The following is a 25553-nucleotide window of genomic DNA, read 5'->3' on the forward strand; positions in this document are numbered from 1 at the left end:
TCTCCCCTGGAAAACTGGAATTGGGGTATTGAGGTACTGGGTTATTTTGTGGCAAGCATTTAGAGTCTATCTGCCATTTTGAAGTAAGTTGATTAGCCAAGAAGTTTTGTCAGCAAAAAAGTAAAATGAAACAAGTGTGGTCATAACAGAACATGAGGCTAACAGAGAGAGTAAGGGGGAGAATAAGCCAGTGAACTGGTGCCTATCCTTCCTGGTGTCATCCACAAGTGGATGGCTGTTTTGCTCTGTTCACCATCTCTTTCACCAACTTTTTTTTTAAAGCAGTTTAATTAAGACCCCCCTTCTCAAAGTGGCCTGCAGGGGGTCTACAAGCCCTTGGCTAGGGATAGCTTACTTCCTCTGGTGTCAGGTGGCAGGGGAGAGACTATGTAATGTCACTTACTTAGTCTGGCAAACACTCAGTGCCCTGGGTCCCTAGGCCCAGCCTCCTATAAGCATAAAATTACCAACTTTCCAGTTAGGGTCACTGAGAAGTGAGAGAAATTATATTGTATGTGAAGTGAGAGGAATTATATTTCAAGTGTAGAGGAGAATATGAGACTAAACCGTTCTTTTGTGAAATAGAAAATACAAGCTGAATATCCTTAGTATAACTAAAGCTTTGGTTATTGTTTGGCATTGATAGCTAGTTTTCATTTTATTTTTGAAATAAAGTACAGTGAGTCCTCACTTAACCTCATCAACAAGTTCGATTTTAACAAAATGATGTATAATGAAACCAATTTCCCCATCACTGAATTGATATAAACAAGAGTTACAATTTTCCAATATATTCTTGGTCATAAAAAAACATGACCAAACTTGCATTAAAAACCTAAAGCACTTCTAATATTAACCAATACTTTGCAATCATTCATTCATTACCCAGTTCAGGGTGGTGGGTAACCAGAGTCTCTCCTGGTAATTCACGAGGTTAGGCAGGAACCAGACTTGGACAGAATTTCCTTCTACTGGCACTGACATTTTTCTCATTTACGTGAATGCTTATTTGTGATAATGTTTATTAACATTTTATGCTAACCTTTTGAAATTTAAGTGATTATCACTGACATGTGAAGACCAGAATACACAAACCTGCCCAAGAAGCATCAGTGTCTATTTCAAAGTTAGTCATAGTTTTAAAGCCTGAGCTCAAATAGGTCCTCATCTCTTCTTGTGAAAATACCTTTTCCTCATTGTTTTAGGGGTTCAGCCACTAGGACCAGTTCTCTCATGACCCAGTAAAGGCCATCAGATTATCTTTCCCTGCATCTCAAACCTAGGAATCAGGTATAGAAAGTGACTGGTGCCAATGACTGGAGGGAGGGGCGCAGAAAGAACTAGCCGCTCTCCTTTCTGCCTGGGAGCCTGGAGTAACTGTGGTTTCTATTCCTTCCTAGGCTGGTTGCTTTGACATAGTGAACTCTTTCTCACCTATACCAGCTACATAGTCTCTGTTGCTTACAACCAAGGAATGCTGACTGAGTTACAGTTTGGTTATGCATTACCCATGGGAGTTTAAGCAAGTCATTTAAGCCTCAATTTCTCATTTATTAAATTTTCTAAGAGCACCTTTTTCTACCTTCCTCTTTCCCTCCTTATCTTTCATCCCCTCTCCCTTCTTCCTCCTTCCCTCCTTATCACCTCTCTTTCTCTCAGGACTGATATAAGATCAAATCACATGAGTTGATAAATGTGGCAGCATCTAAAAGTTATAAAGAACTATATAAATGTGAAGGATTATTAATATTCACTTTGCCTTGTATTGTTAACATATAATACATTTTCCAGGAAAAAAGCTGATGTTAGAAAAAGGAAAGTAAAAAACTCATCACCCTGTCACAAATGGATCTCAGGTGCTGTCATAGCAAAAACTGAAATGGAATTTTAATGGTACCTGAAAGCTGCTGCTAGGGTTGAAGACAAATGGCTAAAATTATATCATATTTCTGTCTCTGGAGTTGAATTTGAAGAAACAACCCTGTATCAGGGAGCTGCCATCGGGGCATTATTCACAAAGAGATAAAAAGATAGTCTGGAGGTTTTGTTTCAAAACACTTTGGACATGCGGAAACAGAGTTCTGCTCTGACACTTATCAGCTTGTAGAGGAGAGTGAAGCAGGCCTGAGGAGGATAGGACTGTTAGGGGAGGGAACAGATCCACAGGCAGAAAGGACCTTTTATGCTCAGAGAGCCCAGGGCCCTTCCTGGAGAAGGGGGGAATCCCAAGCAGATAAAAATTTTTACACTACAAATCCATGTTATTTAAAACAAAATCTTCCCATAATTTTCTTTTTCTCCCAAAGGGGAAAAACAAATATAATTTTTTGGTTTATAATTTCTGTAGCTGTCCTTTGATACAGATACTCTGTTCTTGTATTCATCTGTCACTCATTTGCTCATCTATCCATTCCCACACCCACCTAGCCTCCACCCATCCAGTCTGCTGCATCTTTCATTTCTCTCCCTAATACTCATTTCTTTCTCTCACTCATAGTGTCACTGTGCACAGAGCTTTTCCATATTGCTTTTTTCAGCTTATATTAACTCTTGGACATATTCCCTTGTTATTAAACATGTATTTTGCTTAGCTTTATAAAATAGTATATATTATTCCACTGTTTTGGCATGGGATAATTTATTGACTAATTCCCCTACTTATGGAATTTGGTCTGTTTATCATTTCTCTCCTGCAATTAATTTATACTAAATTTAAATATACCATAAAACCTGCTTATATTTTGATATTTCCACTAATCCAATTCCTATAGAGTTATGGGTAAAAAAAATGTACACTTTAACTTAGTAGCTGTTGTCAAATTGGCTTGTAATTTAAACCTTTACCAAAAGGGATGAGAATGCCTGTTTCCTATGCTGTTACCACTGGATGTTATCACACCTTAAAATCTTTAGCATGAGGTGAAAGACAGTCTTTCACTTGACTTCATTTAGTTTTGAACCATGTTGAGAATATTTCAGTTTTTATTGGCCATTCGTAGTATAATGTGGATATTTTTGTGCCTTTCCTCACCTTCTCTTGCTCAGGTTCCAGATCTGAGAACTCTATTAGCAAATCGGCTCACTGTCATGTATCTGTGTTGCTCTTAAGTTCCCCTGGTTTGACTTTGTTCATGGAGTTTCTGCTTGGCAGGGGCGAGGGTGGTGACAAGGCTAGAGGAGGTGGAGCAGCACTTGGGGGTGAAAAGCAAGCATGTTAAGCTGCATCCACATGTGTGAGGACTGGTCTGTGCTGTGGACCGCCCAGTGGTCCAGGGGAGGTCTCTTTCTGCACTCCCCAGAAAGAGGTCCAACAACTCTCATCATGTACCTTTTCTTCTCTAGTGGCCCCAACACCATCTCTGGCTTGACTGTCCCGGGGCTGCATCTCCAGCACTGTGCGAAAGAGCTTTTCTGAGGTCTGGGTCAGGAAGCCAATCTCTGCATTTGGGTGGAGGCCGTAGAGATAAGGTGACTCTGGGGGCAGCTCGGCATCAATGTACTGGAAGTCAAGGGTAAGCTCACTTAAAAACCAAGCAAAATGAACTGCTATATAATTAAAAAAAAAAAAAAACAAAAAACAAACAAACAAACAAACAAAAAAAAACCAAGCAAAATGTATCTCATCTCCCACTGTGGTTTGTTGTCTGAAGGGTGGTCACAGGCTGGCACAGGCCTCAGGTATTGGTGCGCCTTGGCCTGCCAAGTGAATGCTGCTTACCAATTCTGTTGATGTCAGTATGCTCCACACCTTTAGTGCACATTCTTCCCATTTGCCTTTCCCTGACATCATCCATTTTAGTATATCTCACCAGTTTTCCAGAACTTTCACATTTATGAGATCATTCTCTCTCAGGAAGCTTAGGTGCCTTTAGCTCCAATCGTACCCACTCCTGCTGCTCCCTGACGTGTGTCTGTCCCTCTACACATGAGGCATCCTTCAGAGATAATCCCCACCTGTCATTTTTCACTCAAGTTCTTCTGGGACCAGAGTATTTCCCTTTAAATTCCTTTTTTTCTATGCTCTGTCTCAGTCAGAGATGACAAATCTAAATGCAAATCTGTGGTCATGGAGGAGGGGACAAGAGAAGGAGGGGGATAGGACATTGGCATGGGAGATTTGGTGGAGGATGGGTAGAGAATGTGAACATGAGGAACAGTAAAAGTGTACCCCCAGTCATATATACCTAAATGACTGACAGATTAATAATAAAAAAGCGAGGAAAAATGCATGCAAAAACAAGGCGTGTATCCTGTTGTAGGTTGAAGTGAGTTTTACAGTGAACTGGTGGGTTCATGCCCCTGCTGAAATGTATTGGCTCTTCAAAGTCCACCACCCCTAGAAGTCCTCCCCAACTTTAACAGGTCTCTTTTCCTCTGAATGTTCTTTAAATACTCCTCCCCCAATTCTATAGATTAAAGTGGGAAAATATTCCTCCAGTGTAACTCCTAATTTGATTTTGATGATTTCTCAATGCTTGCAACAAGTAAACTAAGTAAAAGATTCTCATTCCTTAAAGACAAATTTGTGTGTGTTTATTTTTGTATTTCCCTGAACATCCAACACACTTCTGGACTCTTGGCAGGTGCCCTACGAACATATATCAACTGAAAGATTAAAGAGAGGTCCAAGGCAAAGGGGTATCTACCTCATTCTCTTGGAAGCTGTGCAAACTATGCTATTGCTGCCCACCACCCACCAGTCTTGGATCGAATTGCTCCTTGGACACTAGGGGACGCTCTTACACAATTTTCTTAACTAAAGTTACTGTTGGTCAAGTTCTCAAATTTCTTATTTAAAAAAAATTCCTCTCATTTTCTTTAAAGAAATTGTTCGTAATTTCTCCTCATAAGTCCACCTTTTCTGAACTTAGTGACTTTTATGACTTAGTGTCTTAAACTTTATAAATTAAAAAAGTTAAACTTGTAACTTAAGGGACTGGTATTTCTCTTAAGTTCGGTATTTAAGAGTTCTTTTTTAGGCATGTTCAAAAGTAAAGCCATAAAAAAAGTTAAACACTCTCATTACAGGCCCTCCCTGGTGGCGCAGCGGGTAAAAGCACAGCATTGAGAAACTAAAGCCACTTCTGCATGAGTTTGATTCCCGCCGGCCGCCTGCCCCGGAGGTGACCACATGGTATGGCAGACCTCTCCTGACCCGTCCGCTGCTCCCTTTAGCAGTGTACTTCGTAGATCTGCCTGTTCTGCTTCCCACTCTGTCTCTCGCCGCCACTGAGCCTCTGGTCTGTACCCCAGTTCTATACGCACAAATAAATAAATCTTCAAAAAAAAAAACAAAAAACAAAAACACCCCCAAAACTCATTACATATAGAGTTCCATGAAATTCAAATAGGCAAAGATGAACACCTTAAAAATAGCTATAGCAGGCCCTCCCTGGTGGTGCGGGTTAAAGCACAGCACAAAAAGCTTAAACCCCTTCGCATGAGTTTGATTCCCGCCTGCCCCTGAGGTGACCACATGGCATGGCAGACCTCTCCTGACCTGTCTGCTGCTCCCCTCAGCAGTGTACTTCGTCGATCTGCCTGTTCTGCTCCCCACTCTATCTCTGGTGAATCATCTCACCCTCCGCATCTCTGGCCTGTACCGCAGTTCTGTATGAATAAATAAATCTTAAAAAAAAAATAGCTATAGCAAGAATAAAATAAAAAAACCAAGGTAACAGTAAGAAAAAACCTCCATGAGAATGGCTTTTCAGCATGTGGGGGGTGGGAATTTAAGCCAGGGTTCATAGCAACCAGCAGAGAATAGCAAGGGTGAGGGCTCTACCCACAAGATCATGTCCTTCTGAAGATATTTAGAATCCCTAATATAACTTTACCAAAAGTTGTCTAAGTTCTTACCTGAAATTTTGCTCCTAATGGCTTTGTCAATAACCTGAATGAAAGCAATCAAATAAATGCCCCAAATATTCTTTGTAGAAAAGAGCAACAAACAGAATTACTGAACTAAACATCAAGAATGAAATCTCCGAAGGCTCAATTTTATCATTGATTCGAAGCTAGAAATCCTATCTCTCAAACTGAACAGGGTGCACTTGGGGCTGTACCTGAAGCAGCCTGCATCAGCTCATTCTTCCTTGCCTCTGCAGGAGCGCCCTGAGCTGAGCAGGGCAGCTTAGAACCTTCATGAGCAGAATCAGGCATCCTTAGGAAAAAGCAGCCTTACCTGATGGTAACCACTGTAATCCATATTCCCTGGAAGTGGGAAGCCTGGGGCCAGAGACAGCTCTCCTTCTAGCATTTCGGGTTTAATGAATTCCTCCAGGTAGGTTCTGCAGAGTCTCCTGTCCCAGTCATCTGTGATATGGCCTCCATACATGATCTCTCCAAACAGGTAACGCAAGTCATCATAGGGGACCTGAGAGATGGGCAAGAAAGCAATACCATCAAGTAGGTGGTGGCTGCCCAACATGTGTGCAGAGCCTGAAGGCACATGATGGTATGCTTCCTCAGACAGGGAGCAATGTTTTTACTCACTTGCAAGCCCCAAGGCAAAGCAGCCTTGGGCATAGGTGGGAGCTCACTAAATGCTTGAAGAATGATATCATGAGGTGAGGAGAGGCAAGTGTGACCACTCTCACCTCTGTGTCTTCCCTTATTTATGGCCATTAACTGTGGCAATGAAGTCAGGTTTTACCTACAGCTCCTTTATTTAAATAGACGAATGTGGGAGGAAAGTGAGGGCCAGGGTTCTTTTCTAATTTCCTGCCATAATTAGCATATTAATGAATTGCTACCTTTCAAAGTTCAGAGCAAATGAAATATAGCAGTAAGTTCCCTGGTGTTGAAGTTAGGGAGGGAGCTGATGGGGAAAGCCTTGAGGTGGTGCAGCAGACAGAGGGATGATGTGTGGGGGTGGGCTTTCCAGGGTCCAGGAGATAAGGCAAGGAAAGTTTTCAGGGTATCTAGGTCTGATCTTCTCCCTTCCCTCCACAGAAAGAAGTGACCTTGTGGATGCTGTGTGTTTGGCCAATGAACCAGAAGAACCCAGATGGTGTGGACATTCCTTCAAATGGAAGAGGATGCATTGTGAGGGCAAATTTTCTTTGAAATGCAAAAAGCAGGGAACAAGACGACTTGGTCTTCTTCTCCCACGTCAGCAAGACCACACCTATGAAAGGAGCTGTGTTCTCCCAGAGAAGTTCTGGGAGTTTGGCTAGTTCAGTTGGGAACTCGAATCAGGTGAGTATGGGGCCTCTTCCTGCCAATCTATAGTGGTCTGCAACCTGGGAATGCCCAGGGATGGTCTTGGGGGCCTTGGCATGAGAGCTTAAGGGACCAACTCATAGCATGTATGAGTTACTACTTTGTTTCCTGAGCTTTCTTGGTTCTAACCTCACCTGGAGAACCTGGAGTGTGCTAGTTGGTTAACTTGTACTTTAAACTTCCCAACTCCACTTGGACATTCCTTGGGATGTGCTCTCCCTCCAAAGCCCCTATGCTGGCAGGGCCCTTTACCTTTGTGTTTGCCTCCAGGAAGTTGTAGAGCACATTCACAGAGATGGTGAGGTCCCCTGTGTTGAAGGGGTATGAACGATTCCAGCCCTGGGGCCCAAATTTGCGCCTTTCAGCCACCACTGCATGAAAGTAACAAAGAGCAAAGAGGATGCTCTTAAATTCTGTCTCCCGGGAACACATCTCCAGGGTATCCTGAAAGGAAAGCATGGCTTTTAATGTTAGCACAGAGCTGCTGCTACACAGAGTAGGGATGTGGTTATGATGGCGGGATTGTGTTGGGAATAGTTTCTTTGTGTTTTGGTCAAGCTTTGAGCTACAGTGAGGCTGCAGGTTGTACTGTGATTTGGTTTTGGGGGGGCCCTTGTTGAGTTTAGAACCTGGGTTAAGATTTAGATTCAGATTATAACAGGGCTTGGTTTAAGATTATAGATTATGCATGTGGATGTGCTAATTAAGATCCAAGCACAGTTAATGAAAAATGGTGGCCGGCAATGGGAGTGTTGTGAGGTTTGTCACCTCAATGTCACTTTGTGCTGGGGTGTGGGTGAAACCTCCCACAGCATCATCTCTAATTCCTTCTGCCAATGCTTTTCTTGCCCTTCATTGAAACTTTGTAGGTATAATTACTGTCTATGTGACTGAGAAATCCTCAGCTCATCTGTTGGGGGAGTGCTGGAAGGAGGGAGAAGATGGAAGTGGCTCTAGAAAGAGGAAAGCCATGTCTTCCTCACTGCTCCACTCAACCTGAGTGGGCGATGGCACTTGTGGAAACAAGATCACTGAGGCATCCCAGCTGCTGGGCTAAAGGAAGGAATGAAAAAAAAAAAAACAATGTGTGGAGAAAAGAGAAGTGGGAGATGTTCTAGAAGTAGGCCCTGCAATTGTGTATTGTGTTTGGTGGAGGTGGGGTGGTGATGATGGTGGATAGGAGAAAGCATGCATTTTGAAGGGATAGTAGAGTCCCTGGATTCTTTGGCATTAAAAATATTTTTCTCTGAATGAGACCCTCTTTGTTCAGGAAAGAGCAAGATAGCTCAGGGAGAGGCCTAGAAAGGCACTTTAAAGCTCATACAAAATGGACTGTGTTCAGGTCTGACAATTCTTCTAAGCATTGGTCATTGGATTTTGTTTACCTGGGGAGCAGGAACAGAGGAGAGAGGACAGACTAAGTATCTGAGTCTCTCTGTGTGTGTGTGTTGCTCTGGTGCTTTTGTTTGGTGCTAAAAAGTGTCTTTAAGTGTAAAAGCAAGAAATCACACACTAAGGGGATGAAACCAGTGGGCAGTGGCCTGCAGACAAAAGTCAGAATAAAATAACCAGCCCAAATATAACAGCTTGCAGGGATGCAGGGATAAAAGGAACACATTTCTTCAATTTGTCCTTGACATGGTTGCAAATGGGATTCTGAAAGAGGAGATTGAGTAAGAGGGCACACTAGCCAGGTCTCTGTTCCAGGGCACTTATAAATGCAGAATGAAACAATTACAACTGTGAACAATGAGTACTCATAAATCTGTCACAGAGTGAGTTATTGAAGATGGCCAGCCATGGGCCACAGACAACAGGAAGGGACAGAATAACCAGAAAAAGCCCCAGTATCTTGAGATATATTTCTCAGTTGCCTGATAACTAACACTGGACATTAGGTTTGCAGGACAAGTAAGTTTGATAGGGGACCATGGAGGGCTGAGAAGCAGCAGCCAGGTATGGCTGTAGATGATATCACTCCCACAGAGCAACAGTATTATAATATTAACTGTTGGGAGGCACAGCTTCTGCTGCCTTTCTCTTGGGTTCTATCCCAGACCCTCAAGAGCTGGGAACGGCTGCCGCTCATTCTTCAACAGAGCAGTCCAGTATATTTTCTTTATTCAACTTTTAATTGTTAAAAAAAATCCTATCATAAACTGTACATTTTAACCATTATTAAGCACCCAGTGGGGTGGCTTATGTGTGCTCATATTGTGTAGTCCTAATGTCTTTGTGTTTGCTGGTGAGTAGCAGATGAAAACTCTTTCTTAACAGCCTTATTGAGATATAACTTACATATCATATATTTGACTATTTAAAGTATATACTTCAATGGCTTTAATATATCCAGAGTTGGGTGACCATCACCACAATTTAGCTTTAGAATGTGTTCATTGCATCTAAAGAAAATCAGATATTCATACGTTACCATTCTTCATTCCCCTACTGTATCAGACTTAGGCAATTACTAATCTCCTTTCTGTCTCTACTGAGCACCTATTCTGGATATTTTACATAAAAGAAGCCATACACTATGAGATCTTCCAAGTCTGGCTGCTTTCACATAGCATAATGTTTTCCAGATTTATCTATGTTGTAACATGTCTCGGGACTTTGGCTTTCTGCCAGTATATGGATATGTCATATATTGTCCATCTAAACATGATGACTTTTAAAGAGTAGAAATGCTTTTGCTTGAAATCAGCTATAGCCTCCTGTAAAGAAGATTCTAGATTTCAAAGAATGTATCTTTTCCCTATGTGGAATATAAAATCTAGAACATTCAGGAGTTTTGACCTCTGGTGCAAAGTACCTTGGAATTTAGGAAAGATAATACCCCCAGGCCAGGATGCACTAGACCTTCTGCCTCACATTTCAATGAGCAGGTATTTCTTAACAGGAAGAACAAGGTAAGAGATCCCAAATCTTCTAGTAATGTTCCCCATTCTTTGGTCTAGCTTATGTGTGGGTTTGGAGTTGGGTTGGGAAGGTGAGTGAAAAAGGAAGAACATGAACCAGGCCTGCTTCTCAAATCTTTGTGGCAGTTTCCATATCCAAGGTGGACTGCTCACTTCCTGAGTTCTGAGGAGTCTTGAACAACCAGTAAAATGTTCTGTTCACTGGTTGTTATCTTAAGTTAGACCATGTTGTAAAGAGTTGCTGGTTCTGAAGGTTCATGTTGGGTTAGCTACAGTTATAGTTTGTCTGTTGGATGATGTATTAGATGACCTATTTCAAGTTACCTAGATACCTTCTGGGACTTGAGTTTTAGCATGGGTTCTTTGAAACTAGAGAACCACTGGTGCTGATGGCATCAGAAAGGAAAATCTTGTCAATACATCCTTGTACCTCTTCCCCCTGGACATATTTCCCAAGGCCCATATTGTGGAATGGACATTAAGGTTGGCCTCATGGCCTCTAACACCCTGGTATCTTGTGTATACTTTCTCTTTCCCAGCAAGATGGAACTCTCCAAGGAAGAAGAACAAGAAAGGAGGTTTTTCTGAGAATATAAAAGAGTCCAGAGCTGCAGACTTTGTGTAAATGCTACTTTAGATATAGAGTTGGCCACCTGTGGACTTGGTCTCAGTTCTGAATAAACACTCCACAATATGAGTCTTGGAGTTCCCAGTTATGGAAGTTCTAATAAAGTGATAGCCTGTATTTGCACCTTGCACCTTGATATTCTTAGTCTCTCTGGAGCTTGATAGAATCACTTAGAGTGCTGGCCAGAACACAGATTCCTGGCTATATCCCAGGGTTCCTGATTCAGCAGGTCTAGGTGGGACTTGAGAATGTGCATTTCTAACAGCTCATTCCTGGATGATGCTGATGTCTAACACATGGTTACTTTACAAGTTCAGCTCCCACTACCTGATATTTGCATTATTTCAACCTGTTTTACTCAAGATACAGGCAGAGGTCAACTGTTATCATGTTGGCATCATTGTTTACTCAGTATGTTTACTCAACAAGCACGTGGCCAGTAGTATAGCTCACTTACTGCGAGCAACATGCCTTTCTTCATGTTGAAATATTTAGTTCACATGTACACTGGCAGAAAGTTCTCCCCATACTTCTTGCCAAAGAAAGACCCTACTATTGACTCCTCTAGGAGCATCTGAGAATGGAGTTATGTTTAGTGGGCACTCAGTGAAGGTCAGTCATAAAGAGAAGTCTCACCCCCATGGAGCATTGTTCCACAGTCCAGCAAGCACTCTGCTCCACCCCCTCTTCTTCCACCCACTAGTTCTCTGTGAGGTGGGATGCTCATCCCCCGTTCCCAGGACCATACCTGAGAGAAGTTGTCCAGTGCCTTGTGTAGGTTGGCATGCATGCCCGTGGGAGGCTCATTGGTGATTTTAATGGAGTTCTCCAGGATGCCCTGGGGAATGATGTGACCCTCAGGGGAGGGTGCAGGCTCTGCACTGATGAAGACTCTGAATTCTGGGTGGCTGTTCTCACTGTGCTCCTCCAGCTTCTTCTCCAGGGTGCTGAGCCACTTGGCTACTAAGTGGATGTTCTGGTGGGAAAGAAGGGCCCCAGACATAGGATTCCACTTAATTCTGTTAGCAACAGACAATCCTCAGAAAAGCAGCTAGAGAAGAGCCCAGTCCTTAGGTTCAAATACATTTCAACATGAATTTTGGGGTTCCTAGTAATGGGGACTAGTATCCTACAATTGAGCCCTATCCTTGATATTCCATGCTTGTTAGAGCAGATTAATGGACTTCATCTCAGTTTCTGAACTAGTGGATCTAGGGGAGGGCTTGAAAATGTGCATTTCTAACAAATTCTCAGGAAATGAGGTTGCCACCAGCCTAGGGGTCACACTTGGAGTCTAATGCATGGACACATTCCAAGTTCAGATCCCACTGTCTGACATCTGAATTATTTGAAACTGTGATCTTCAGGAGTGAGGACTCCTGGACCAGCAAAGTTAACATTACTTGGTAGCTGGTTAGAAGTGCAGACTCATAGGCTCTGCTAAAACATATTGAATCAGTGTGTTTTAATAAGATCCTCCAGTGGTTTGCATGCATGTTCAAAATTGAAAAGCACCAATTTAAACTCCTTCTAGCTAGCTCTTTTGACTCCTCTCTCCCAGTCTCCAAACCATTCAGCTAATTGTTGCCAAACTTATCTTCCTAAAACACACTGAGTCATTGCTGCCTGCAGACAGCAGCGGCACTCCCTACTGGAAGCACAAGCTCTCCTGTCTGGTTTTTGAGTCTTTTTTTCCCTCCCTGATGGATTCCTATCTGTCTGTCTAGCTAAACCTCCCTTTATTTCTTAGCACTACTTTGCAAATGCACCTTTCACTTTGGTAAGGATAGACACTTGCTTCATTGCAATATGTTTCATTATGATGGCTAGATAAAATGCCTCAGTAAATATTTGAGGGATCCTACTCCCAGAGCTTTAAACACACAGATTGTTGCTCAGCACATTACTTGGGCTACAGCAGCCTGGCCTTTGAATGCTGCTTTCTCTTTTTTTATAAAAGAAATAATAACAATATTTGCCTTGCTTAATTCACAGAATTGCTGCAAATAACCAAAGGTGATGCATTTAAAAGAACTTTGAGTACTGTAAAATGCTATGTAAGAGCAGCAGTTAGAGTTGTTGAAGTGAAACTTTGTTAAATTAAAGACTTCATTTATAACCACCCTATTGAAGAGGAGATTTTAGCCTGCTGCCTTGCCTGTGAGCTGTGCAATGCCAGGGACCTACAAGTGGGTAAGTGATACATCTCTGGGAATTCCAGCTTCTGAATTTAATCTCAGAAACCACATCAACACAGAGGATGGGGGTCCTGGAAGCCAGTAGATGCTGGGGGAGGAAACACGCTCTGTGGTCTAAGGGATAGAGTTCTTCATGATGCTAGTGCCCACAGGAAGCCTCTTTGCGTAATGTGCCTCAGACAGTGGGGAGGCCACACCCTCCCAACACCATGTAGCTGCATGTGGAAGAAAGTAGAGTACCAGCCACTGTCATTTTTTCTACTGAGATGCCCAAAGGAGCTGGAAAAGACAACTCAGGGACTGGCAGATCCCTTAGCTGCTAAGTTTTGAATGAATGATGAGGCAGTTAAAGATGAAGATACAGCAGCAAGATGTGTACATGAATAGTCAGGAGAAAGGAAGTTCTTGCTAATCAAAGCCAGAATGGGATGGGAAACACGGAAAACAATGCCTGTTTTTCCTGTTTTTCCTGTTTATTCTTTCTCTCATTGATTTCTTCATTGATTACTTTTCTTGAGTATTTTCTGTGTTCAAGGTAGTGCTACGGATGCTAAAAGGTAAATAAAGACTGTCTCTTTCCCTAAGAAAATGCAGCGAAGGGCTTAGCCATAGAACAAATTATTTCAACATGGCTCAGGTCCCGCTAATTGGGGTGATTACATGGTGTTATAGTAGGAAAGAGAGTAAGTCACTTATTCTGGTACAGCCTGGCTTCGATACAGTTGCACATAAAGAATAAGAGGCCATAACCAAAGATTTGATTGCTTATAATTTATCAATGAGATTACCAGTGGTAGTTGTTTCAGATTTTCAAGTACTGACATGAACTCTCAAGAAAGAGTCGAAGTTCTAACCTGTAATGAAGAATGTATAACAGATAACACAATAGAAAAGTCCATCAGAAAAGTTTGGTGAAATGTATGGAAAGGGACCAGCAGCTAAAAAAATCCATCTGCCTCTACCTTCAACTGAATACCAACTTCCTGAGTTTATACCAAAGTAGGAATCAACTTTTTTTTTTTTTTGTAAGTGGGGTTATTTAAGCTGCTGAAAATGTCAGGAACCCAGGAGAGTGGGGGAACAACAAGGGTCACTGGGGATAAGGTGAAGAGTACTATAGAGAGAGTTGGAAAGAGAATATTAGGAAGTGAAGGGGGTAAGGGTGTAGAAGAAAGTCAGCAAAGGGAAGACTAGACAGGTGCCCAGATGTGAGGTCCAAACAGGTATGGGATCAAGAGCTGAGGGCAGAGGGTCGTACCTGCAAAATAACCCAGTGACCTTTCCTGGCAGCTAGGTCCAGCGCAGCCTCAGCCACCACCTCCTGTCCTTGCCCCAAAGACACATTGTGAAAGTTCCGATTGTTGAAGGTATATCCCAGCTTTTTACCTAAAAGAAGTATGTTGTCATTGTTATCTTTTGTGTCTAATGAGCTATGTTGTTTAATGTTCATTAAGTTCACACCTCTATATTGCTCTCAAACACAGACATGCCTGAACCCATACACCAAACGTCATGTACTGAGGGGTCAATATCCTAGTTTTTTGTTTTCAAATATAAGGATGTATTTCTTCACACCAAAATTGTTTCACCCCGTCCTCTTCACTTAATTCCTAGAATGGGTAGGAGTACAGGTGCTTTTCTGTCCAGATTCCTTTTGAGGCTAGGCATCAGTCCATTTTTTCTAGAATGTGGATGTGAAAATTCTAAGAGAAACCAGTATGTGTGGATGGCTTCTTCCAGTTTACTTTGTTCTCTGAAAATGTATTTTCCTTGTACCTTTACTGGAAGATGTGACCAGAAGTAGTTCTGGCTTTCCATATTTAATGACATATCAGCCTTTTCCCTTGCTATTCTCAATATGTAGACAATTTTATTTTGTTGCTTTGCATGCATCAAATTGAAGAGAGGCAAGAAGAAAGACAGGAAGGGATTTGGTTGTATAGGTGTGAATGTTTAGTAGGATGTACCTCGATGATATCTGTAGGATGTTGTTGGTGTTGGGAATGGAATAAGGGAATATCCAACTAACACAACCATGTCTCTGAAGCAACACCAATGTTCATGAGTTGGTCTTCAAGTCCATGAAAAATTCCACACAAAGAAATGACATTAATAGAGAGGAGCAATTCTGCTTTGATATCGGGTATTAGCTCAATATGATAAAATTTACAGACAGTATCTAATACCCTTGAGACAAAAGGATCATAAAAATGTGTGCTACCATGAAGTAATTTTTCTTGAAAAATGAAGTACACAAGAGAGAAGAGGAGATATTGAAAAAGAAAAAATAATAATCTGTACTTAAAACTTAGTTTCAAGGGACTAAAATTGAAAATTTGATACTTGTGCAAGAAATTAAAAAGAACTGTCAATATTAGCTATTTCTTTTCCTTCAACAGAACAAGATAAAACAAGATCATGACTTTTGTAGATAGGAATAGTTATAGATTTAATGGAGATGAACCCAAGAAATAACTTTATTAAATTCTATAAATCTTAACTGGCAATAGATTTGATCTCAGCCTTAAAATCAGCAATATAAAGAACCCATTCCAGAGAAAACAACAGAATAAAAGGTGCCAGGGTTATTCGATAGCCTTGATGATGTTTTCACTCACAAAAGAGTCTATTACTTTTTTATTGGCCTGAGAAGGAAATGAAAAGAGGGGCTTAATAAAAATTAAAGTGAAAACTACACACTGGAGGGGCCATTAGGCAATATCTAGCAGAGCACAGTCCAGGTAGGATCAGTTTGCATTAATGTAGACATTATGCATGAGAGGAGGTTGAAGAGAAAGAAAATGAATCTCAGAGATGCTGAGAAGAGGGGAAGTTGATGGGATTCATGCTCAGTCAAAGATGACGGGCCACTTGCCAACCTTGTGATATGCTGAGGCAAGCTTGTAGAGTTCTTTCATCCACAGTTTTGGGATTTTTCAAGATGCCTTCCTGGGTCATCAGCAAGCGCCTCTCATCAGTGTGTTCTCTTGAGTCTTCACCTTCTTGTTTTATGCTATTTCTCCCATGCCCCTATCCCCTCTGCCTTTAACTCATCCTTGCCTTTCTGATTTCCTTCCATCTCTCCACATTGTGGTGTCACCTGGAACCATGATCCATTGTAAATGTTCTTGAAGCATCTTTATGGAGTATTCTGTATTTACTCTTTGAGGACAAGGACATTTTTGTGGACTTCTCTCATGTTCTACATACCCAAGAAACTGAGAAGACAAACACTTTTTTAGATTTCTCTTACAACTGGCATGCTATTTCTTTTTGTATAAAAACCCATTCTCCTTTGCAGAACATGGCATCTGGTTATATTATATACTAACTTTTATATTATCTGCCTTCTATTCTTAGTGAGATTAACTTTACTAGGGAACCAGGAACAAAGAAAGTTGGTTCAAAATCTTTCATCTTTCTTTTTCATCATTTTTAAAAAAAATGATTTATTTATTTATGCATACAGAACTGGGGTACAGGCCAGAGGTGCAGGGGTGGTGAGAGAATTCACCAGAGACAGAGTTAGGAGCTGAACAGGCAGATCAATGAAGTACATTGCTGAGGGGAGCAGCGGACAGGTCAGGAGAGGTCTGCTGTGCCATGGGATCACCTCTGGGGCGATCGAACTCATGCTGAAGTGGCCTTAGCCTTTCAGTGCTGTGCTTTAACCCACTGTACCACCAGGGGGGGCCCTACTCTGGTAAATTTTAATGTGACCATGGATGACTCAGGGAGCATCCAGTGTCATGTTTCCTCATCTTCAAGGAACTTACCTCCATTCTATATCTGTCACCACTTTGTTCCACTGGCTACTCCCAGGGTTTTATTATCACTGAGGACTGCCTAATGTATGAAGCATTATTATTTTATATCTACTTGTGGCTACTAGTTTCTACTTTCCAGGTTGTCCACTCTCTTTCTCCCTCTTCACCTATTATTATTCTACTTCAGGAAAATGTTCAGTTCATTGACAACCCCTTTTTTTTCTTTAAATAATTTTTTCCTCTAATCATGTGAACCATGATCTTGTAAAATCTCCAACTGCACTGCTTGCTTCTTTTTTATTTTTATTTGTTAAACTTTTTTTTTCTAACTTAAAAATTTTAAAAGGCTTATTTATTTATTTGTGAATGGAAGCACTGTAGTACAAAGGTACAGTGGGTGTGAAAGATTTACTAGAGATAGAGGGGAGAGCAGAATACTACATTTTCATTGCCCAACTTTTATAAAACTTAATCAAAGAGAAAGACAATGCATTTGGTGAATTGGGACCACTATAAATTCATGATTCTCAATCTATATCTTGTTTGACAATCTTTCCATGTGTCCAGAAATTGTCTGTGTTGCTCTTTCCCCTTATTCTTAAAATTTCCTAATGGGACCCATTTTTCTTGTACTCAGCAGTTTGCATTACTCTACTTCCCTGAGAAAACATGTGCCATCCAGTAGACATGCCTTCGGTTACTACCATTTTATCTGCATTTTTCCATATCCCTATTACGTCACTATCTGTGCACCTCCCATGTCAATGGAAGAAGTGTTCCCTCCCTGACCTATCACTCATTGGTTCTTTAAATCTCAGCTCCTTTTTCATCTTAATCTTCATTTTTTTAAACTCTCTTGTTCTCTGGCATATGAACAAATAAATCTTTCTCAATACAAATAACAATCTTCTGCCAGTCTTGAAGCCAGTCTTTGAAGACTGTACTTACTATAACTTAACCAACTTTGAATTGGCTCTTAAAGAAAGAGAATGAGGTCAACAACAATAAAAGGAGACTCCCAGTAAAGTGTTGATAACCTGACTGCAAAGACACTAAATTGAAAATTGCTTTTTTGAACATACTTCACAGCAGGCCTATAAAAATCTAAGTGAATTTAAGTTCTGACCAGAACATTGGAAAGAGAAAGAGGAGGCAATGGAAGTCCACCATAGGAGATACAGTTTCTTTCTGACCACAAAATGGAAATATAGAATTCATTTTGTTTAAGTCAGATAACTGGGCAATAGAAGATGAAGACAACAGGTAAAAAAGTGGAATCACTTGTGGTAAACTGCACATCATCAAATACCTAATTTAATTATAGTTTCAACCCCTCCCAAAAATGTAATTTTAACTAGTCTGGAATTTTCTGGTCAACATTAGCAAGATAATCACTTTTGTATTCCCAGAGAAGGTGGCCTTGCCTGAAATAATCTACTTTCTTATTTATCTTGTCCTCCTGCCTGAGAGGTTTGACATACTGCACAGTTCTTTGGAACTCCCTTTTACTTGCTGGATGGGATCCTGTCTGATTCATGAATCATTTAATAAACCCAACTAGGTCATCAACTTTATTCAGATAATTTCTTTTTATTTTAATGAGACCAAATAACATCATGTTAGAGTCAAGTGAAAGAAAAACTAAAAAAGATGCCTGGATAAGTGTGGAAAGAGAAGAGTCTCTTTTGGGATACTTAAGACACAGCTATGTTTGACAGGATGTGGCAAAAGGATGTAAAGGAGGAGAAACTGAACAGACTCAGAGAATAGGTGAATTATCATGACTACATTGCTGAACAATGCTACTATACTTTTAATGCATCAAAATCTTTCCACATCTGAGATTTCATTTTTATCCTCAAGGTAACCCTAGAAGGGAGCTATTACAGGTGATTGGAAACAAGGGAAAAGTGGGTGAAGCAAAAGCAAAAAATAAACATACAAAAAGGAAGGATGGCTCACGTAGGTAGAAGGTGATGAGAAAAGGCAAAACTAAGGTACAATTAAAAGATTAATCCGAGAAGGAGAGAAGGGAAGGCATGGGGTGGATGACAGTAGATTTCATGTTAAAACACTTCAAAAAATGTGGGTGGAATTTCTGCTTTTTCTTCTTCCTACAAAATTGTGATGGGAGAAAAATCTTGGAGGATGTTAACAGGCACAACAGTGCCCAAAAGCATAGCTCTTAACTAAGGGCTAATGGGTGAGCTTCTGAGGCTGAGAGAAGTCCTATACAGAATTTTATCTGTACATTTAAGATTTTAAAACACTACCAATAATAATTACCACCATGATGAAACAAAGGGAGAGAAATGCAGGTTTTAAGAGCACAAATCACAATTTCATTGATGGGAAAGGATGCCAAGCTTAAGAGTTAAATGGAGAAAAATAGTGACCTGTCTAAGCAGCTCCTGCCCAAGCACAGGCAGGCAGTTTACTTAGTAAGCCAGGCTATTGGAAATAGGGTTTACCAACTTGAGAATAGGAGCCTACAAGGCAAACTGGCTATATTCAAGATGAGATAACACAAACGTCATGAATATATTTTAAATGCATGAATTAGAAAATAAATCAAACTATCAAGAAGGCAAGGAAGGAGAAGAGAAAGAGAAAGAGGCACAGGTACCTCAGTAATCTCTAGTTGATGGACAGCTATTTTGCCATTGGCAAGGAAATAAGTGTTAAGATTAAGTCAAGGGCAGGGCTAGATAATGTATTCAGAGACAAAAAACCAATATGGATACGGAAGGGTTTAGCTTGCCTGAAATAACAGAAAGCTTCAAATGACATGATGGAATCGTTGGGGGTCAGTAGGCACAGAATAGTAGGAAATTGCTCCTAAACAGAGTATATAAAAGCTCCCAGAAAGAGAAAATAAGGAATAAAAATGAGGAAACTAGTTTTTTCAATCTGAGAGGAATAAAACCTTCAAGGGACAGAGGGAACATAGAACTTTATAAAGCAGTCAAAGTCAGGAATAACAGCTATCACAACAGTATGTGCGTGTGTGTGTGTGTTTGTTGCAGTTTATTGAGGTAATTAGCTAGGAATCCCTGTGTGTCTTATTATAATGGTTCTTGTGATATTTATTCATTTGTTTACTAAATTTATTCAAGAAATATTTACTTAGTTCTTTCTCTGTTCTAGTTATTCTTTTAATCAGCATGATTCTCAATAGTCAAAAGAGGAAATGAGCCCAGTTATCCATCAGCTGGTGATGGATGAACAAAATGCAGTTTCTCTATGCACTGGAGTATCACCCAGTCATAAAGAGGACTGGAGTTCTGATACATGCTGTAACACAGATACCGAGTGAAAAAAGCCAGTTACAGATGACCACAGAGTTGTAGGGTTCGATTTATAAGAAATGTCCACAGTTGGCAAATATTTAGAGACAGAAAGTGAACTTTGGGTGAGTTAGTAGTATGGGATGGGTCATAGATACAGCATTTTTTTGGAGGGTGATGATTGCACAGCCTTATAAAAATTTTAACAAGTTTTCAATGATATGCTTTAAATGGGTGAATTTAGGGCATGTGAACTACATTTCAGTAAAGCTTTTGATGATTTAGAAAAAAAGGAGAATTGATGAATAATAATGGGAAATAATTTTTATTTTCCATGTAAGAAAATAAATATTAAAATGATTTAAATTCAGTGATATAAAATGATTAGTGAAAAATAGCAAACTTTCAGGAGGACTAAATCAAGAATACATGGTGTCTGGGAAGGGGGAGTGGATATATGGAGGGTCAAAGTTGGGAACTATAGCCTTTCATTTCAATTTATTATTTGTATTTAAAATATACATACCACTATTAATTGAAATTTTTAGTAGACTAAAAATTAAATATGTATTGTTAGTGAATAAGAGAATTCTTTCCATTATATAGAGCTTACTCATTCTTTTGGGTCAAAGTAGCTCTATTTCAAGTAACCCCAACCACCAGGCATGTTTATATATTCCTTTAATTTTCATAAAGAACAGACTGCTCATGGACTTGTGCTACATGTTCTGGACTTTAATCTATAAAGACCTAACTCTGTAAAAATATGGAAGGTTTTTCTTTAACTTTACGGGATGTTGAAGTGTTGTTAGCTTTATAGTTTTGATTAGTTACTCATTTGTTCACTGCTTCACTTACCCTATTTACTGAATGCCATCACATGAACAGCATTGTGCAAGGAACGAGGGATGCTGTACTAAAGAAGGCACCTTATTCTCAAGGAGTTCTTGTACTCATGAGAAAACATAACAGTCACCAGATAATTAAAATATGATAGGCCAAAAAAAGAACACTCTAATAGCCCATGAGAGTTCCTGGAAGGAAAATGGGGCTTTCTGGAAGTGATGCTATTGAAACTTACCTGAAGAATGAGTAAAGGTGAAGGGGAAAAGGTGGGTAGAAGAATGGAATGACCAGTGTAGAATGCAAAAGAGGAGAGTAGGGAAATATAGGCATTGTCATGATTCCCCAGAGATGTCCAGAACCTGTGTGTGTGTTACTTTACATGGCAAAAGGGACTCTGCCGATATGATTAAGAAACTTGAGATATGGAGGTTATTCTAGGTTATCTGAATGGGCCCAATAAAGTCATAGAGGTTTTTATAAAAAAAAAAGAGGGAATAATATCCATTTATGACTTCTGACCTCCATAACTGTTAAATAATGAATTTGTGTTAAGCCAACAAGTTGGTGGTCATTTGTTAGAGCAGCAATAGGAAACTGATCATGAAAATTTGGTTGGAGAAATACAAGGGAGGGCCAAGTTCCCTGTAAGTCAAGTTGAAAAGCTTGGATGTAAATCTGAGGGCAATAGAAGCCTTTGGCAGGGTTACATTTTTATTTCAGAAAGAAATACAGCCACAGTAAGGGCAATGAGTGGGTGAAAGTGGTGTCAGGGTGAGATCTCCTCTTGGAGCTGCCACTGTGGACTCTGCCTCATCTAGCCAAGAATTGTCTTTTCCTTGGTAGCGATCTCTGGTGTTGGTTCAGTGGTAACTCTGATTTCTGTATGGCTAGCCTGAAATATCAGGTATTGTGTGAATCAGATGAAGAGAAACAAAGAATGAAATTAGATAGGGCTTGTGCAGTCTTAGCTGAAAGATGAAGCCTTCTCACCTTGATTTTCCACATCTTTCAGTGGGTCCACACCTGGAGACAGTATAAAAAACATGGGAGTGGCTGGTCCTGATTCTTCAAATGAGGTTGCAAAATCTAGTGCTCTTCCCACCACATATTTGCTTCCTAGTTTCTCCTCAACAAAATCTCTGCCAGAACATAAAGTACATGTATCCTGTCATGTATCAGTCACAAAATAATAACATTGAGAAACAGAGGTCCATCCACAGAAATGGAAAGATGTGTTCAAGTTCACAGGTTTGGTAATTACAGAGCTAGAATCAGCTCCAAGTTCACTACTTGTCAACTGTTCTAGCCTGTGCTGCTAGCTGCCAGCCTGCTCACAGAACAGGCTCCTTCCAAATCTCCATCCCTCCAGATCAATGCTGACTCCTCTGTAAAATCTGAGTGTCCTGTCACATTGCCATCCTCCCCAACTCCCAGAAGTTGACCAGGACCAGTGCTTTTGCAAGGCAGCTAAGCCTTCCATGCAGCACATCCTTGGGATCTTCCCTTCCAGGGACAGATTTTAAGAATTTCTAGTCTTTTAGTCCCAAATTCTAGTTTTCTTTGTGGTTTCTTTCATGTTACTCCTTTTTCCAGTGTCCCTTTCCAGAGTGTCCAAAGTATCCATTTTTTTTTAGCTCAACAAAACCATGGAGCTTCAGCCACTTACTAGTTCTCTGGCTCAATTCTGGGTCTTTTTCTCTTAAGAACACTATTTGACCGGTAGGCTTCTTGGTTGGGCTTGTAGTTTTGTATGTGACCTATCTCAGAACTGGGAGGTGGGGGTCATAGTCCTGCTCACTGTTTCCTACTATTTGCAAACCATTACTTCTCTTCTGGTGTGGTGCCATTCGGACAATACTCCCCCAGTTGTACCACCACTGTCCCTGCACATCAGTGACATCTTTGGTCACTCATTCACTGAGCTCTTGGATGCGGGACTCATGGCTTTCTCTCCACAAGCCTGGGTGACATCAGCATCAAACCTGTGGACAATGCTCCAGGTTCTTAACACATCAGTTCTTCCCCATTTCAGCCACCACCAAGATCACATCCTCATCCTTGTCATTACTTGGGAAATTTTTCTGTATCTGAAAACTTAAATGGAGACATCCCATTCTCTGACTTCTATCCTTACAATTTGTTTAGCAATTGTTATATAATCTCTTTTTTAATCCTGTATCAGTTCAACTACAAAGGCAGGATTTTTAGTATCTTAACGTCCATAGTGTTTATCATACTCTTATTATTTTCACTTCTTTCCTACCCAGTGGAGACTCCATGGTCTACCCCTTTCTTAAACACACATACACAATTTTTTTGAGTAACAATTGACATACTGTAAAATTCACCCATTTGAAGTAAATCTTCCAATTTGTATAATCCTTTACCATAATCTAGTTTTACTATTTCATCCTAGCAATAAGATTCCTTATGCCTACTTAGATAAGTCCTATTCCCATCCTCTAGTATGAGGCAACTACTGACTTGCTTTCTGTCCCCACAGATTACATGGCGCATGACTCTAGTCATTTCCTTACCAACATTCTTACTGCCTTTGCTGTACTTTTATCCCAACACACCAACCTGCAATGACGCACGCTCTAGTCAACTGGATTCTGAATTGACACATGGGCTGTCCCATGCTGCTGCTGCAGGAAATCATGCAGGAAGGTCAGTGTCAGCACACATGCAGGAACTTAACTAGTGACTTGGAATTCTTTCTCTGGTAAGCCTTCTCTTTTTCTGTGATCCTATTTCAACCTCCCCTACTCTCCTCAAATCTTCAACCCTACCATCTCCCTTATCACACAAAATTTCTGCCACCCTTCTACCACCTGATCTACAGCCACATTCTTCTTTGTGATGGAGATGCCTTTCCTGTAACAGTGACAATGAATGATCCTTCTCTTTGTTCCTGGTCCTGCCATCTATCACATTAGAAGAGATCAGCATTCTCTTCAATAGAGGAACACATCTACCAAACTATCCACTTAGGATCTGAACAAAATACTGGCAGACAAAGAGCAACAGGATTTGTGGGATTTTAGATGTTGGAACAAAAACTCCAGTTATGATAAACACGTGGAGTTGTCTTACTTGTCTGGATGTGCTGAGAGTGCCCCATGCCTGTCCTGGGCTCCCCGCATCCCTACCTTATGGCATAGGTCATCCGGTCGGGCCGCATGGCTCTCATCATGCATAGGCGCTGCAGGGCAGTCTTGTTCTTCCACTCCTGTGGGAACTTCTCCTTTTCAGGACATTCTGATTCTACAAACTTTTTCCAGCTCTTAGCTGATCCTTCAATGTCCCGATCCAGATTAGAGAATTCTTCCATTGATGAAAGTGCCTGAGAAATTGTAGCAAGTCATGCTTTGAAATACAGTTTCTTAAGAAACTGTATAATTTGCACCATGTTGGGGCCTTTTGGGTAAAATGGTGTTATAGACATTATTCTGTACATTCTTTTCTGGAGCCTTGGATTTTCCCCCAGTAACCACAAGGAAGAGGAGAAATTTGATCAGCCCAACTTGAGCAAGCTATCCCAATAAAAGACAAAATTGAACAGATAAAGAGTGTGGGTTATCATCAGCAGCAGAGAGGGAGCAGCAACTGCCTGTGGGATATTTCACTGGGAGAGGGGCAAGAAGGGATGCCAGGGTTTTTCTGGTCACGGAGCCTCCACTATTTAAGACCCCAATTCCTCCCTTTCACCCTCTTTTTTCAACTCCTGTCAATTCCTCTCTCAAAATGTCTCTAAACTACTTTAGAGACATTTTGTGTTAACGACAACTCTAAAATTTCTGAGATGCCTGCAACCTTAAGAATTAAGTCTACATGCTTAACTTGGTAATCCAATCTTTTCATCTTGCCTTTCTTTCCAAGTTGTCCAGTAAACCAGGTCTCAACTTACCTCCTCCACTGTCTGTCCCCAATGGTGGAAGTATGACAGACTAATTCCTAAGTCTTTGTTCACCTAGCTTTCACTGTGTGAAAGGTACTGTTCTCTTCTCTACAAAACTCTACTTCCTTTCCTCACTGGCCATGATTATTATTTGTTAAGGTTTTAGTATTTAAAATCTAGTTCAAAATCAGCAGCCTTTTTTAGTACATTGTTTTTAACTTACGAAAGCCCTCTCACAATTTTTTTTTTTTAAAGATTTATTTATTTATTCATACAGAACTGGGGTACAGGCCAGAGGCTCAGGGGCGGTGAGAGGCTTCACCAGAGACAGAGTGGGGAGCAGAAGAGGCAGATCGACGAAGTACACTGCTGAGGGGAGCAGCGGGCGGGTCAGGAGAGGTCTGGCTCGCCATGTGGTCTCCTCCGGGGCAGGCGGCAGGCGGGAATCGAACTCATGCAGAAGTGGCTTCAGATTCTCAGTGCTGTGCTTTAACCCGCTGCGCCACCAGGGAGGGCCCTCTCACAATTTTTTAGTGGACAATTTTAGCTACTCACAGATCTGATATCTCTGATAAAATGTCAATTTTTTTAAGCTATTTGACCAGAGATAGCTTGTTTCCTTCCCCCTTCCTCTCCTGCTCCATGTCTGGGCAGGTGGATCTAAGCCTAGGCATTCCTGGTTTTGGTGCTGCAGGGAAATTGTACAAGTAACATTTCTGCCCAAGCATAGGTCCTCACTCCACACCCCCCTCCCTAACCCCATAAAAACACAAGGTAATCT

At 40.9% G+C, this 25553-nt stretch overlaps 1 protein-coding gene across 1 annotated transcript in view; it reads right to left on the reverse strand.

Moving 5' to 3' along the window:
- The window catches only part of DNAH9 (dynein, axonemal, heavy chain 9), a 273404-nt gene that overhangs the window by 17810 nt on the left and 230041 nt on the right, over positions 1-25553 (reverse strand). Inside the window, exons 60-66 of the mRNA XM_004684583.1 lie at positions 24024-24217; positions 21862-22010; positions 14230-14357; positions 11522-11749; positions 7477-7668; positions 6185-6376; positions 3329-3499 (exon numbers count right to left, since the gene is read on the reverse strand). Of these exons, the coding sequence (XP_004684640.1) occupies positions 3329-3499; positions 6185-6376; positions 7477-7668; positions 11522-11749; positions 14230-14357; positions 21862-22010; positions 24024-24217 (1254 nt within the window). The remainder of the gene's footprint in view (positions 1-3328; positions 3500-6184; positions 6377-7476; positions 7669-11521; positions 11750-14229; positions 14358-21861; positions 22011-24023; positions 24218-25553) is intronic.

Source organism: Condylura cristata, unplaced genomic scaffold, assembly GCF_000260355.1.
Source record: "Condylura cristata isolate star-nosed mole 26May11 unplaced genomic scaffold, ConCri1.0 scaffold00017, whole genome shotgun sequence".
NCBI classification, from domain to species: domain Eukaryota; kingdom Metazoa; phylum Chordata; class Mammalia; order Eulipotyphla; family Talpidae; genus Condylura; species Condylura cristata.